At 36.5% G+C, this 17,364-nt stretch overlaps 1 protein-coding gene across 11 annotated transcripts in view; it reads right to left on the bottom strand.

The window, feature by feature from the left end:
• Nucleotides 1-1,298: 1,298 nt before the first annotated feature.
• LOC310898585 (uncharacterized protein) overlaps nt 1,299-17,364 on the bottom strand; it is a 76,128-nt gene continuing 60,062 nt past the window's right edge. For 5 of the 11 annotated variants that reach the window (XR_014583452.1, XR_014583454.1, XR_014583455.1 and 2 more), the window contains 4 exons: nt 16,061-16,202; nt 14,752-14,877; nt 5,199-5,248; nt 1,299-2,345 (listed from right to left, as the gene is read on the bottom strand). Coding sequence is in view for 3 of the 11 variants with exons in the window: in XM_083833841.1 (XP_083689967.1) it covers nt 2,281-2,345; nt 5,112-5,248; nt 14,752-14,877 (328 nt within the window). In the remaining 8 variants the exon portion in view is untranslated. Of the gene's footprint in view, nt 2,346-5,111; nt 5,249-14,751; nt 14,878-16,060; nt 16,203-17,364 lie in introns of all 11 variants that reach the window. The other 6 variants (XR_014583453.1, XR_014583458.1, XM_083833843.1 and 3 more) reach the window with 3 other exon arrangements.

Below are 17,364 nucleotides of genomic sequence, written 5' to 3'. Positions count from 1 at the left end.
TAGTGTCAATAAAAAGTATTTTGCTGATAAAAGAAGTCACTACCCCTTTACATGAGTACAGAAGATGAATAATTCATAGTAAAAAATAATTTCCCTGCTGAAATGCTGAAATTATATATATATATTTAAATGATAACATGTTCTTACAAGTAACTGTTGAGTACATTTAGATATGCAGAATTTGCTTCATGCAAATTTTATCACTTTCCAAATAGTAATTTCAATTTATCACCTTAGTCTTCTTCAGAGACATACGCTGAGATACTCTCATGTCAATATCTATATTAATAGATAGAATACCTATTGCAGTCTCTTTCCCTTTTTTTTTTTATTTCCCCCAAGTTCACCAGTCAGGTTATTTGTAACATTATCACTTAAGTCCACGTTGTCATGCCACTACCCATTTACACTTACAAAGAAGATAAAGATGTCATCGACACAATAATCCTTATCTGGATTCTGAACTAAAGTAATGAAAAAGCATTAATCATATTTTTTTTCATCTGACAGACATTTGAACCTATAAGTGAGGAGGAACACAGCCTCCTCACTTTGTTTGTTTAGAGGCAGCAACGTTTAAGCGCATGGTGCCTCCAGAAGTGATACTTCTGTGGGGTGCTTAGGAACAATCACAGCCCTCCCAAGGCTGATTCCTCACATAGCCAGTGAGAGAGTTTTGTCTGAAAGTCTCTTAAATTCCAGCCCACCTTTGACATGGCAGACTTCCCTTACAAAGGAAAGGGAGAGTCCCACGTGCAGCCAGCAGACACTTCTTGCAGAGAGTGGTATTGTGAATGCTGTTAGGCACGTGAGCGGAGTGCTGCTGGCCTCCTGGAGAGTAACCTAGGTTATTCCCACCCAGTATGTATCTATTCACCACAACCTTCTCAAAAGCTGCATTCAAATTCCCTGGTAGTGTACCTGAGGAAGAAAAACAAAGTATCTCCGAACAGCACTTCCATTTGCCTACGCTACTACTTCAGAAACCACAACTACACAGCAGATTAATTAATTTTTCACTTAGCTGAAAATAGCCTTACTTCTGTGGTCAAGATACTCGAAAGTCTGACTTGTTTCTCAAAGGAATTTTATTGAGCTCTCAAGCATAGATTTCCTTCCAAAAGTTACTGATGCCCTAGATGCATGGTATATATTCAAAACTTAGGTGACAGAATTTGACTTTGAAGAGCTACTTTGAGAAATAGTCCCTCGCCAGGGACAGGGGAGAAAGAAAATGATTTTCTTAACAATGATAGAAGCACAGTGAAATTAGCACAGTGACATTTGGCTCATCCACCCCCCCCCCCCCCAAAAAAAAAAAAGAAATGAGGTTTTATTCACTTTCGGTATGATTTATTGCCTTATGTTGCATCATGTTACAAAATGTCAGACACACTATGCTCCAGTGCACAAGACATAGCAAGATAAAATTTGATTTGACACCTGTGTAATGAATGTGAAAGACAAGTCTTCCTAAGTCAGAAGTGTATTTTAAAAGAACATTTCCATTACAATGAATGACAAAGTTGGGGGGCTTTTTCTGTCTCTTCTCTTTCTTCCTGCTCTCCTTCTCTGTCTGTCCCTGTCTGTCTATCTGTCCCTCCCTCCCTCCTACACAAGCTTGTTTCCCAAAGTAATACTAATGACAGAGCTCTCCCTCGTCTTTGTACTTTTCCATCTGTTGCAGTGCGAGTGCAAAATGGGAAAAGGGTATCCATGTAGGTAAACTGGTGTTTTACACTCACTCTTGGAGCCACTGCTAAATTGATAGAAGGTCCGGTCCATATACTGTTCAGTGGGATGGAGGAAAGAAAGCTGACATTTCAGTCTGATTTTTTGCATGGACAACTGCATTATAAGCTCATCATGAATTAATACTGTATTTGTCCAATCCATTAGCTATCTCATCAGTCATGTTTACACCTGATACTTTTTTCAAAATTGAGGTGCGTTAGAGGCTGGATTACTTCAAGAGACATTAGAGGGTGAATGGGCCACTGGATTATCAAATATGGCTTTCTCTGCATCACAGTCTTCTTATTTAAGCCCAATTACATTAGCTAGAGCATTTATTTTAATCTGTGAAATACAAAACACGTACCTCAATCAGGCATCAGTTACATGGTTCACCTGAAAAGGCACAGCACTAACCATCCCAAATTGGGTCAGAGGATGCTGACAGGCAGATCAGAAAGGCCAGAAATCCACTTGATAATACCAATCCCAACTTCCCCCAAATCTGCACCTTACCTTAACACAACCCTGCCAAACTGTTCCCAGTCAGAGCACTGGCCCTTCTGTGCAGTATCCAGCATTCTCAAAGACAGCTGTCACCTCTGAGACACCTGTAAAGATAATAGCTATATCAGGAAAAAATACCTTCCTGACCCTGACAAAAGCCCAGATGAAGCCCCTCAAGCAAAAGGCCATGTACCCAGAAAGAAGAATAAACAGAGAAATTTAGTTCATACTCATTCATTAAAATATACCAAATCACTAAATTGTATACATTTGCTGATGGTTGAGAATTTTTTTCTTGATAAGTGAGTTTGAAATCAGATTTTACATTATCATCAATCATTGTGGCAAAGGGCAAGGGAGCAGATTTTCTGCTACATGAGTAAATTTTTGTGGCAGTTTTGCAATACAGTATTATGCTTCAAAATAGCAAGTTAAACTCGTACATGTTTCATGCATGGTAAGTGCTGTACTGAGATATTTAGTCTCTTTCTGTACCAATAAGACATTTATCTCTCAAAGTTTTACCAAGTGCAAGAGAGAAAAATGTTTGAGACTTACAGTTTACTGAATCTCTGTTACAAAAAAATGTCTGTAACATGTCACCAGACACTTTAGAATTATTTTGAGCGGTCATTAATGTGGCACAGTATATAATGAAAATTCCATTGTCTCATTACTCAAAATGCATTTGTCGTTATGTTTATCCTTTTGTTTAGTTATTTCCTTGTAAAGCATGAAGTAGAATATCTCTGATAGCCTTTTACCCCAAATTGTCTTTAAGAGTAATAAATGCATTGCAGTAAAATGAGATTTTCAGCATTATTTATGCCTGGGATATTACTAAAAACTATGTCATGCTTCTTTCCCCTCACACCTAAGGAAATGAAGGTAACAATATGCAGCCCTGTTCCACTTTTTCACAAGCCAGATAAACTCAGCTTTGGGTACAGTCGTGTACAACTGCCCAGATCCTAATGCTTCTTTCTTTCTCTTTCCTTCTTTCTTCTTTCTTTCCATCTATCTATCCCATTGCAAATACAGATAGTAATAAGAGCCAGATGCTTCTGAAGACAGTGGCTATAACCTTCAAGTCCATACACAGTGTGAGTAGAGGAATGAAGACGCCCAGTCACATCCTGTTTCCTATGGACGCATCTACCGTGGGGCTGGAATAGTCACTGGTGTAGCTGGAGACCCCAGACCTCTTTTTCCCCATAAGGAAAGCACTGCCAACATCTGTGATGTTTACTTGAAGTACACTTACTGGTTTTCAGCCTTATGCACCGGTGTACTTGCATTGAATTTCCCACATCTGGTTTTATCCCAGATGTTAACAAATTAATATATTGTATGCACTGGAGTTTGAAAATAAATAAATTTTAAAGGCTATCCATCTCACACTATTTCTGTTCTGTTGTGACTAACATCTTGCTCTAGTACCCTGCAGCACACTGACTAGCTTGTGATGATATTTTCAACGCCATTCTTACTTTACACAGGGTAGAAAGTGCAGCTGCATTTGTGATACTTCTTTTCTTCATGGGAGCGGGGTTTCTGTAAAGGAAGGGATTGAGGTTTGGTGCAGATGTGAATTTAGCCAGGCCTACAATGCATAGTCTGTCAAATTAAAAGCTCGACCCAAGCTTTTTAAGGAACTATAACTTTCTCCACTACCCCTGGGAGTTTAAAAAAGGAGCGTGATTGCTGTTTCAAGTGTCTTCAGACCAGACAAAGCATGTCTTCAATCTTCCCCTGACAGCCTAAGCCAAACAGTCCAACTCCACTCATCTGCACCTACTGCCAGCAGCTGCTCACGACCAACACGCTGCATCTGAGGACACCGGATGCTCTCTTGCAGGGGAAGGGTCTGTTACCTTCAGCAGAGCCTGGGCTCAGCTTCATGCAGCCGTGGTGGGGCCAGAGGCAACTCCAGAGTTTGTAAAGCATTTCTATCTTCCTCTGACCCTGCTGCTGATCGGAACCAACCCGATCCACGGAAGGATTTTCAACAGTTTGGGGGGCAGTTTAAATTCTGTTGAATAATGTGAGCCTCACAGCAGTGCAAAGCTGGGCACGAATTCTGAGGGCTATAAAGGACACTTGGTCAGACCTCTCCAGAAATAGATGTTCTTGGGCAAATGCTTCCTGGAAGAATCTGAACTTTTCCCTGCTGCAACATTTAGAAAGCTTGCATTACAAATAATGGCCAATAAGGGAACCTGGGTGCTAACGGCCTTCCTCCCTATAAAACGTCAGGCACAGTTCACCACCCAGCCTGCTTTGTGAATCAGGACCAAATATGTTGTTTATTTTATTTCACAATAAATATTTATACAGCACTACACATGGGTATCTGCATTTTTCATTCCTGATTTTTCTGGGAAAAAAAAAGGAAAAAAATGCTCCCTGCTTCAATGTCATGGGAAAACATGTGGAAATGTAAACCTGCTGTAGGAAGCAGGCACAGTGGGAGCTGTAATGGGAAAAAGGCAGGCATGGTTTATCAGCAGAATATGAAACATATACTGAACATCCGGCTTCCCAAGTAAGTTGTTAACAGTGCTCAATACAAATGTTTCTCTTTAAAGAATCAGATGTTCCTCTTTTTTTTTTTTCAATAGCTGCAGTATGGTAAAACTGGTGCCATAAAGTCATTGCAAGAGACAGCAAACAACTTTGTTATCATAATAGGCTTTTTTTTTTCTCCTTTTTTAAACAATAGCTCTAGCAGGTGGCATGTGGCTGGGACCGGGTCTATCACCATCTCCAGGGTGCCAAGACGTCCCTCAAAGTTTCTGTGGGAGGAATTTGTTGGTGGGATTTGGATTGTAAAGGCACGTGAGCATCTGCTGCCTGCTCGGTCTCATTACCATTGACACAATTAGCTCCTGCAGCTCTCAGCCCAGCAGCCAGAGCCGGGGACTCAATTTTCCTGCCTCTCTGACAATGCTCATTACCATTCATCTGAACGTACGGGCTCCTCTGCCTCCAAGTCTGGGCCAAGGGTCTGTGAAAACAGATCACATAGAGAAACACTCAAGGAAGGAAGAGCAAATTGACATAATAGTTACTAACAGCCTAAAATCAACTGTCTTACATACAGCACTGCTGATAAACTTTCAGTGTTCATAGCAAAGGCGTTTTGGTTTCCCTGCTGCATAAGTCACTTTATTCCAAAAATAACATTCTTTGCTTTTCTATTTTTGTATGCTTTCTGTGTCTTATAAGCTTTTTCAGTGATTCAGAAGATACTACACAATATTACTATTGTTCTTCCATACTCTCAGCCGCTTTCAAATTTGCGATTTTTTTTTTTTTTATTATTACATACAGAAAAAGTCCATTTCCCACCTTTAAGTTCATTTGGAAACAAGAGTAAAAATGAGACTTTTGCTCTTCAAGATATCAGGGAAAGTAGGAGTTAATTGACATCTTCCTCTGGCAGCCAGAGCCTAAACAAAATGTTAACACATATCTACAGATAAAGACTGCATTCCTTTAAGTGTCCCTGCTCATATAAAACTGCATCTATTTTTCATTTCCTTACAATAGATGCCGCATAATTCCTCCTTGCTGGCCTTATGTCCTTTTATTGCTTCAAAAAACCCCTTGCCCATAAATGGAAAATTAGAGAAGTGACACAGTTTTCGAATAAATCACTCAGCTAAAAGCAGAGAGGAGGGGAGGGAGAAACAGGCAAGGAATATAAACTGATCCATCTCCTGAATAAAACTCAAGGACCTCTGTCTTTGAACAAAGAAAAGAGAAGGGCTTCAAGGCCTGAGTGTGCAGTAATCTTACAGTTTGTGAATGTTGCATAGATAGCAATTTGTGACTTTACTGAAAAATATTGGATTTAAGCAGAAATAAATTTACCACAGCATGTCTTTCCTCAGACTCTGTCTTTATTAGATCTTTGTAACACCAGAGGAGGGAAAATACCGCATATAGCTGGGGATGAGGTGAGGGCATGACATTTATTTTCAGAATGTTTTTAAAGCTCAAGGAAGTGTTTTTGTTTCCATAAATCATTAGTACAAGTTTATTTTCCTCAACCCTCTCACTGTCTTGTTAGGGAAAACATAAGCTGGGCATTGCCACCCCCCAGAGCTAAAAAGAAAGAAATTTTACTGTACATCCCAAAATGACAACTGTCACTATTTTAACCTCAGGTTCCAGGCACTGCTGTAGTTTTGCAGGCCAGGAGCATGGAGAAGATGAGAGACAAGGTCTACCTCTCTTGCTGATATCCAGAGTACATGCTTGTTTGCAGAACTGCCCCAGTTCTTGAGGCTTTGTCATGAAAATGTGAACACTGAAAGAACAGTCTGTTATGTTAAATTACAAATTATAGGGTTTTAAGTAATTGTTTGCTTACTGTTGTCACACACATGTAGTTTATTGAAAGTTGATGTAATCATTTTGGCAAATTTCCACTGGCAAGAATCAGGCGGGGTTAGCTTAAATCAGCTGCTGTGGGGGTTTGCATCAGGCAATTAATGGGTGAAAGGCTGGCACAGACACCCTTCAAAGTTAATTTGTGCAGAACCATTTTAGAAATAGTGCATTATGCCTCAACTGCATGAAATGTATTGTGTACATATTAGTATTCATAAAATTCATTAGAACTCCATTAGTTCAAATGAAAGAGTTCTGTTCCTTTTGTATTATAACATTGAGCATTTTCCTGGTGATCAAAAAGATATAATATACGTAGGAAATACAAAAAAATGTGTTTTGGTTTTCTAGAGATGTTTAAATAAAGTTTTAATCCATCAGAAAGATTTTTGCTTCAATTAGATGTCAAATTAAATATGTAAGACTACTCCAAAATACCCTTAACTTAATGGAATGTATTCTCTCACCAGGCTACATAAACATGGTACACCCACTTTTTTTTCTTTTTCTTTTTTTCCTAATTCTGTGATCCAAAACATCTATGTCAGATCTTGGAACACTTTGGTATGATGCAATGAGTCAGCTGGCATTTCTTTTTCAGAAATTTACTAAAATAGAAAATACTAACACTGGACTGGAACTTAAAGCATGGTCCTGTAAATTCATACACTCATTTTCCAAATGCAACTGTGTAGGCTTTTTAATTAAATAAGTTGTGTTACACACACACATACATATAATGCGTTTATGTATATGTACAACTTTTAGAGAAACAAGAAGTTCAAATTATTTACAATTGTTGTTCACTGGTGCCTTTTTTTAGGGCATCTGTGCTATTAAGATGGCCTTTTGCTTTGCCCTTACACAGACTTCTATCACAAAATGAAGCTGTTAAATGAAGAGTAAATCAAGCACATACAGTATGACATATGGATAATTTCCATTAAAGAAATTCCACTGATAAATAAAACTTGATAAAAAATAAAGGACAAAAATAAAGGACAGAGTAAGGAGATTTGGTATATTGCTATAGTACAGAGTATTGCTATATAGAGAGTATATTGAGATTAAATGTTACACAAGTAAACCTCCAAAACAGTGCTTAGTATTATTATTGCTATGAATTGTTCTCCTAGCCATCCTGCATTGTTTAAACACTAATTTTATATGTAATTTCTATAACTTAGTTCAAACCTTTCTTCGAGTGCCTTGGTAAGAAATGGTTCAAGACCTAACAATAAAAATTCCTCACAATTTTTCACTTGAATTCTAAATCCCATAAAACCAAGTAATAAATGTACAAAGTACATACCAAGAAAAACATCAATGTTTTGACAAGGTTGATGTTTTTTGTTGTTAGCTTTGTTTTATAGTCACCTTAGAGAAAATGTGCACTATTTTTAAACCTGTTCAGCAATATGTAACCTGTCATACGTGCTATGAAAGTTAATAGCATACGTTTCCCTAGGCCTGCTGTAGTATGGCACTGAAACAGGGTACCTGCTTTTTCAACTGTGGAAAACTTTTTCTTAAATGCTTATATTAATTTTCACTAGGAATCACATCACATGGATTTAGGGATGCCAAAGAACCTTTTCCTTAGCTGACTTTAACATTAGCTTTTGTTTACAGCTAATGACAATAAATTCCATCGTCTTTGTTGATCTGAGCACAAGGAAGAGGCCTGTTGAGTTGGGTAACTGTGTGCACAGAAGAGTTAGTGGTTTAATTTCAGCCAAAGCGTATACCAATGAATCCAGACCAAGTTTAAAGGAGCCTCCTAGATCATGCAGAGGTCTCATATCTGAAGCCTATAATATTTTAAGAGTTTAGTTCTTGAAGTTATAGCTTATATATCTTTTTAACTAAGTTCTGTTCATATTCAATTTCTGATTTCCACCCAGGTTAAACATCCCTCAACTATGACAAGCAGCTAATTTGACAGTAATTCAACTTGGTTATGATCCATAACTAGTACTTCAAGCAGACTTTATTCTCATAGCTGCTCTTCAAGCTTCATTTCAGTACGTTAGGATCTGACAGGTCAGGATGGTTTGATTTGTTTGCGCTGTGCTGCACTTTCTTTGGCTGTCGTGGACAGAAAGGGATGTAGGAAGTACGGTGTTTGTGGGTTTAACCAACACCTGGATTGGACACATTAACTGACTTGATTGCATCTGTAAAGTCCACCTCCCAGAATATCTGCCACTGGGCCAAATTCTATTGCCACCAGTGAGTGCATGGGGACTAAAATCTCTCCTTTTAACAGGATGAAATTAATGAGATAAACTCTTCCTCAGTGTATGGCTCGTGATGTGGGCCACATTCATGTCTCGTTTGCTATAAATGAGTGTAACTGAAGGGAACACTCTTTTTTATATATTGATTTATTTCCTTGAAATGCAAAATAAGAGTTTGCACTGTAGCATCAACAACCCAGCTGAAGGAATATATCTTTTTCAGAAATAAATAAATAAATATATATATATATATATAAAGTGCTATCATCCATGTGGAAATGAGGCCAAAATGACTGACTTCTGTTCTCAACAGAGCTCTCATGAATCTTACAATTCACATATTTATGAAATGAGAAGGATACTTCATAGCCCTTTACCTTTGAAAATTACTAGTTTTGATCTTTGTTACTTCTCAAGTTACTAGGTGTAATTTATTGTGCCCCTAAATTGCTACAAAGAAGTGGTTAAACTGTTTTCCATAGGTCTTCCATAATGCATGAATCGTGAAATGAATTTATTGGAGCTGAGCACCCTGGAGATCATTAGGTTTACCATTATATGTATACACAAATGGGGAAGAGAGAGAAAGAAAAGAGGGAAAAAGAACATTTTTCTGACATCCCATCGTTAGCATTGGCATTTTACAGTGCAATCAACCTACTGCAAAATCTATGTGCAAAGTACAATAATTCTATCACTTATGGATTTTAATATACGTATTTTTTCCTAACATTGTAAAACCATGAAAGTCTAGAATATTTTAAAACAAATGGGTGCAATATGTATTTAAAATAAGAATCATAACTATCCCAGGAGAAAAAAAAATAAACTGGAAGTCAGCCTTGAACTGAAGACCTATATATATTTTCATATGAATCCTATACATTTTCATATGAATCCTATACATTTTCTATACGAATCGTATAGAATCTTCATGACTCTGTTAATAGACAAGAGCTATTATGTATCTTTGTCCCATGCCTCCTAAGAAAAATTCTGTCAACGTTACTTTTTGTTGAAAACTGAAAAAATACTAATTTATGGTAGTTTTTAGTTCTCAGGCTCCCACCTGGTGTGCTTACCTTGCTAAGTAGCATATATATTTTCTAATCCTGGCTCTGTGTTATTATGCAAAATTGCTTTCACAGTATTTTGGACTGCCCAGCCAGTAAGCACCATCTCCCTACAAGCAATGAATCTTACTGATGATAGCAGCAAATTTGTAAGCAACTGTGATCACTGGGCATGCAAATAACATAAGCAGGTACATACCAGTTTTGCATGCTGTGCTGAAAACCAACTTTCCCTAACTGAAAGTGGATATATAAATTAGCTTCGCATATACATTTGAAGGGAAGGGGAAGAGGAAGAGAAAAAACATAGAGGGACAGGGGAGAGAAAGAAAAAGGGATGCGCATTGACATTTTCAGGACAGCACCATTATTATTCAAAGGTACACTGTAAAATCTCTATATTGTATAGCATAAAAATGATAAGAATGGGAATGAAGGAAACTTGTAAACAGAACAGTAGCAGACACCAATTTCTGACTGCAAAATCAAAGCAACAAAATCAAAGTCTTAAGTAAACAAAATATAATAATAATTGTAGTTGGCATGTTTTCAAGCCAGAATAACATGACATTGAAAAGGATCAAAAGAATCCACCATGGCTTGGAAATCTGACCAAAACCAGGACCTCAGAAGTGAAGAAGGAATCCTGGGAAAAGGAAGGGTCCTACCAGACCTGAACATCAGCATACAGGTGGTAAAGTGGAAAGAGAAATATCTGGGTAATAACAAATGATGACCCTTATGGGCCTTGTTGGGAGCAGAGGTTTAGGAAGACATACAAGAAAAGTGGAAACAATGAACAAGGTAAGGAAAGGAGAAATGTTACCATGCCCTTCCTGCTTCTTGGTCTCTTTGACTACATTTAATAAAAACCAGAAGATCAGCAAAAAGGGACCACGTGTAAAGAGAGCACAACAGAGGTTAATATGTTAGTAATTTTGTAGTTCTTTTTAAATCAGTTTGAACAGATTATACACACAACTGAAAGTATAAGAGGGTAGTCATGCAAGTGCTATCAGCTTCTATTATAGTAGGAGAATTTCATACGAGGCTCTCACGTGCAGTCATGTGAACAGGAACTTCTTAGAATACTAAAAAGTTTTTGTATAAACCCTGGGTAGAAAAACATGAGTATTTAAAGCCCTTTCTGTGCTTCTAAATCACTGAAAGTCTAAATATTAAAATATTGAAAGACCTAATATACCAACAAGAGAAATCAGTTGCCAGTATGCTCTACCAAGCAGCCTGGACATCTAAATTACTATGAAAAATACAGCCGTAACTGTAAGACCAAATATCTCTTTACAAACTTTGAGAAAGAAAAGTGAAACATTTTTCTTGATGTATCTACCAGGCTTCTTTTTATCATTTTAAAGATTCACAGTTATTAGTATATGAACTACCAATTGTGAGGGGATTTTATGATGCTCATCACAGAGCAGGCTTATTCATCGTCTTTCTGCTTCGTGAAGAAAAATAACTTCCATTACTTTAGCATTATGCAGTCTTTGGGCTCATTGTCTAGAACAATTAGGATTTAATCAATGTCATTTTTCCAGCGTGTCAGAAAAAAAAAGTCCTCCTGACTTCCAATGAATGTCTATCCTGAGTGTTAAAGGGAAAAAAAAATCAACTGCAAAAGAGGTTAAAAAAGCTGAAGAAACCAAATGTAGATTCCAGCTATGTGCCTATCCTTTTCTATTATATTATGAGAAAAAAAAATATAGATTTGAATTAAATTAGTGATTTTAATAAATGTAAGATACATATATTCAGGTAAGATATACACCCAAACCTGCCTGCTTCCATCTCTTTCTCACTGTATGTTGTGAATAACTTGTTTTTTGCAATGGTGCAGTTGTAGCAACTGTCAAACAAATCCAAACCTGCAGCCTTAAAATTATCTCCAATTCCAAATATTTTCTTTGACAAGGCCTTGCTTCTGAATGCTGTATACTACATAAGGCAAATATAGTGCACATATTTTACAACCGATAAAAATCAGACTTTACTCCCAAAACTGATGGTAGTCAATTCTTTCAGCAGTTGGTTTTTTTGTTTTGTTTTGTTTTTCTGCTTTACCAAGTTAATACTGAGGTGTCTGATACACTCAGTTATCATCCAACAATCAAAGTGAATTACCTTTAAGATACCCATTTCTGTAACTGATAAAATCTAGAAAGAAATAGGATTACATTCGTTTGCTTCGCTTCTGGTTTGTGTTGGTTAAACAGTCCCTAAGAAGAAATACTTCTCTCACAATTAATCAAACTTCTATTCCCACCCATACACTTTTAAGTATAAACTATTAGTAATTAAAGCCACTGACCATTCCCTTAGCCAATCTGTTTAGGTAATTTACTTCTGTGAATCACCATTCTTTACGTGGCTTATAGGGTTGTTATGGCATACAAATGCTAAGAGCAATTTCTGTGGCAGTGACAGAGAATACATACACAGTTAGATATAGATAACCACCTTGATATGGAAAATCCATATGAAAACTCCATATATCAGTCCTATCTTTGAGATTTCAGGGATTTTTTTTTCCTTTTACCATGGTTTTCACTGTATTTCATCTAGATACCTTACCCTCATTTGTTTTATCAGATGAGTTGCTTTTGCTGCTTCTCAACTGCTCATTGTGATGCTTTCCGAGATGGCTTAAAAGTTGTTTAGATATGTGTATATGTACACATATACCTTTTTAAAATAAATAAATCCTTGTCTGTTTCTTTACGTTCTTGCTGTAAACTTGTCTGGTCATGGACCAGCTTCCATCAAACCAGTTCCATTCAAAGTGGGTGCCACACTTATGATTTTCTCCCTTGCAATTGTGTTAGTGCAGAGAGAGTAGATCCTTTGGTAAAATGGGTAATTACTGTAGAGGGTTTTATCTAGTCTAAAATTTTGTTCTTGGTAACATATTTCATAGGAAGCCAAGAGAGAACGGAGCACTACAATGCTATTTTGTCTGCTGTCTTTATAACTACATGAGGGATTTGCTGTGTTCTAAATTCAGCGTACCTTTTTCAGGGCCAGTTGACAGGCAAATATAGTCCTCAGAGTATAAACAAGCAAACAACAACAAAAATGACTTGACAAAGGTACTGAGGAAGAATGTCATTTTTCATGACCCTGCACAGAGCAGGAAGGTTGTTCTGCTGATGCAGACTAGCTTGGGCTGGGAGCCAGGACATGTGGGGCTCATTAACTCCCAAACAAGTTAGGAAAGTTTGAAGCAGGAAAGAGGAAGATTCAAAGAGCAAAACATTTGGGAAGAGCCCAGAAGTCAAGAAAATGTCTTAAAACTTTTTGTTTTGTTGCTTATTACTGCAAGGAAAGGAAAGAAAACTCGGGAAGTTTACCTAGTCTAAATGTACTTTGTTAACAGCATGAAATTCTTCAAAAGACTGAAGAATCAGCACCAGTTGGATGTGGAATCTATTAGCATTAATGAATTGTGGCAAATTTCCTGTACAAAGACCTGCCGAAGATATGAGATCTTTTTGTAGAATATCAAGATTTGTCTTACATTTATATAGGGAAGCATATGTATATAGGTACGTGTGCATATCCATATATGAGTATATACATATATGTAATGTATACATATGTAATAACAAGGTTTGCATTTTAGGTGGGAGACAGGTCTCAGGTCCTCATTGGAGGAAGGATGAGTAAAGTAATGAAATTAATATATTCATGGAAATATAGCTGTTTAAACATTTTGGTATGGAGTCCTGTTCTGATCACAAAATGTCAGAACCAACACATTAGCACAAAAAGGAGAATCAAACTTGATAATTAGCACTTTTTAAAATATATGTTATTAAACTACTCCGGAATCACTGCATTTATGAGGAGCAGAAAATCAGGGAATAAGCTTTAATTAGATTAAGTTTCAATCAGGATGGAACAAACGTCACAGTGTAGAAATATCCTCATAGCCAAACACCTCATAAGCTAGCTACAGCCAGTCAAGTACAAATGATCAGGAGAAATAAAGGACAATTATGCTTTAGTGGTAGTAGTCAGTTCCCATTTTCTCAGTCCATGTAAAATTTAAACCTGGCAATGGACAGGTGTTTTGTTATAAAGCTTATATTGAATAGTGAGATAAAAAGCCAAAAATTGACCCAATACCTTCTTGGCCAGCCTGGGGTATGTCTTTGGAGTGATTCATTTGTGAAAACTCCCATTATTTAAATATCAGTTCAATAGCTCAATTATAATAATTGGTTCCATGTAAAGTTTAAACAGGAGGTTTCTTTCATTTTTAAAAGCTTTCCGTTTGAAAAATCATTTATTTATGTTCCAGATCAATAAAAAAATAATAATGAAACTGCATTATCATGATTCAAAACTAATTCCCACAATACAGCTGAATCTTGTTCATGCTGCCCAGGTACTCACAGCCTCACAGTTGTATTTCCATAGCCTGTTAAAACATCATCTTTTTGCTAGTTATGTTTTTGTAAAATCTAATAGAGTATGACCCAATTTCTCCACATACACTGGTGTATTTAACCTCGAGGAACATGTTGCTTGGAAAAAAAAAAAACAACAAAAAAAAACATCCTACACACCTCCTTGACAAAAACAAGTAGTAAGACTGCATCTCCATCACTAGTATGGTCCAGCCAAGAACCCACTCGGGTTCTGGTGGTGGCAAGGGGGCCAAACATCTCCCAGTATTGCAGATTTAAGTAGCTCATTTACACAGAAGTCACATACATTTACATACTTTCAAACTCAACTTTTCAACATCTTATTGATTTCTAAGAGAAGCATCTGACCTGAAAATCCACTTTGTTCCTATGTGGATGAGATGAATGGCAGATAAAAAAGCAATAATTTCCTTAGAGAAATGCACACAGCAAATGGAGAACTTCTTGTAAATTTTAAGACCTTTGTTTAACTTCCTAGGGAAGGAAAAAAAAAAGGCAAATTTATGAGAAAATAAAATTAAAAAAAAAAAAGATTTGAGCAAAAAGTAGGACTCAAAATATACTGCTGAAATGCTGGAAAACTGTTTGCATTTGAAGTTGTTATATCAAGATGGAACCTCTCCAATAACTCTGTTAGCAAGTATGATCTTAACTCTTTGTGTTAAATTGTGTTACAGACCAGCTCCTCGGTGAAACCTTGACAGATGAAAATCTATATTGAATTATTCTCGTTATTGTGGAAAATCAAAACAAATGCCAATAGTAGTAATAATAATAATATATATTAGTTGCTTAATTATATAAACAATGCAATCTTGAGTGACCTGAAAGTTTTGATTTTAACTATGAAAAATCTTACCACATTGGCTGAATGTAAATGTTCACGTACCTGCTATTTCTGAAACCTACATACTCTTCTGAACATAAGTTAATTGTTAGTTCTGCAATTTTGAAGATTTGCTAACAAAAACATAATCCATTGTTATTACCTTTTTCATATATAAGAACACAACATATGCATATATACATGTAATCAGTACTATACTAAAATTACTAAATAATAGTACCTTTCTAAGTTATAAGACCAATGAAAGCCATTTCTTCCATTATGAAGTTATATTGTTTTATAAGCTTTTTCATTTTTTTTTAAGAAACTCCAATATTTAGTCATTGAAAAACACAGGTTTCTGTCATCTTTCTTTTCAAACATTTATGCATAAATTTTTCTCATAAATCTTATTTACTATTTCCTTAGAACACTTCTCAGAAATGGCATACAGTTTCCCAACAGTTACAAATGAAGGTGGCCTCCTTGGAAGATCAGATCCAAGGGCTATTATTGTATGTGGAAAGGCTAAGTTCATTCATGCAGTCAGGTGGATATTTGTGACAAAAGCTATCCTGAATGTAACAATTTTGACTATGTCAGAAATTTCTGTATATGGCATATATGTATGCCTGTGTGTGTATATATATATATACATATATATATATGTATATATATACATATATATATACCCACACACACTATACACACAGCAATTTTCACTTTTTGTATATTGAACTGTATCTCTCAGGGCCTGCTGGAGAAAGCAGACATTTTATATTCAGCTTGGATTCATCTTCTTGTAGATAGATTCAAACTGTGATGTCTTACAGGAAATTTTCCAAGGTTCTTGGTTCTTCACTGTTTATCAGAAGTAAAATAATTTTAGGCAAGAAGGTATGTCTTGCTCATGGGACTTGAAAGATTTTAAAAGTACGAAATTTCCTTTTGCATTCTGGAAACAGTGGAAGAGCTAGGGAAAAGAAAAAGAAAAAAGCAGGTTTTAGTGGTAGAAAAGTGTCAAAGTGTCTGAGGCTGTGGAGGACATCCTTATGCTGTCCAGGTATAGCTAGGTAGAAAGCAAACATTGTCCTCAGTCTGTATATTTAGGACATGAATACACAGCTTACTGCTATGAAATAGCATCACTGTAATTTATTTCATTAAATAAAATAATGAAAAAGGAATATAAATTCCCCTTTGTAAATAACCTTATCTCAGCCTAGAAAAACAGTATTAGATTTATTTAAACATGTACATTTTGTTAAGGAAAAAATCTTTGAAGCAGTTTAAGACACTTAAGCATCACTAAGAAATCATCTAACTTTTCCTGAAAAATAAAATACAACCTCCAAAGCAGTGATAGCTCTTTGTGTTGCTGAACCGGTAGGCTTAGTTAGATTCATGAGCAAGGATTTTAGCTCACCAGTTGCTGTGCCCTTTGTAACAACGGGCATGAAGTGGCAGGGTTTAGGGTCCTCCAACTTGGCCCCCAGGCTAGCAGAGCAGTTGTCCAGCTGCAGTCAGAGACGGCAAAAGGACAAATGGAAAAAGGAAGGAAGAAAATGACAGAGTGGGCAGGAGAACCTTTCAAAGTGCATGCAGCTCTCATGCGTGTATTTGACTTATCTCAGCGGAGTGTGCACTGTAGGAAAAAAAACATGTCACTGCTCTAAAACTGTCTTTTCTAATTCAGTGCATCCATGTATTGTTTTAAATCAGTTTCCCAGCCACTGAAAGATACAGAGACAAGAGAACAACTTTGACTGTTAGCTATCAACTCAGATAATGAAACTTTCTTTCAGCATTAAGCTGCCAGTGTATGGGAAATAAAAAAATAAAAATAAAAAAAAAGACTAAAAATATAAATTAAAGCCTTCATGTTTTCCCTGGGAAACAGTTCCTTCGACATGCTCATAGAAATTAGACATTTACATCCACCTCAGTTCTGGTTTTAAGGGATTTTTAAAAGCATCTAGAATTCTGCATTACAAATTGCAGCCCCTTATGTTTCTATATTCTTAAAACCTAATTATAAGGTTGCTGACAGGCAAAGCCATTGGACAGTCAAGCATCCAAGCTGCCTTGCTTGAGTACTTCATAGATGAATTTATTTGAATTTTGTTAGAGGTTTA

Source organism: Anser anser (assembly GCF_964211835.1).
Source record: "Anser anser genome assembly, chromosome: 4".
Lineage (NCBI taxonomy): Eukaryota > Metazoa > Chordata > Aves > Anseriformes > Anatidae > Anser > Anser anser.
This window is presented reverse-complemented; position numbering and strand designations above follow the sequence as displayed.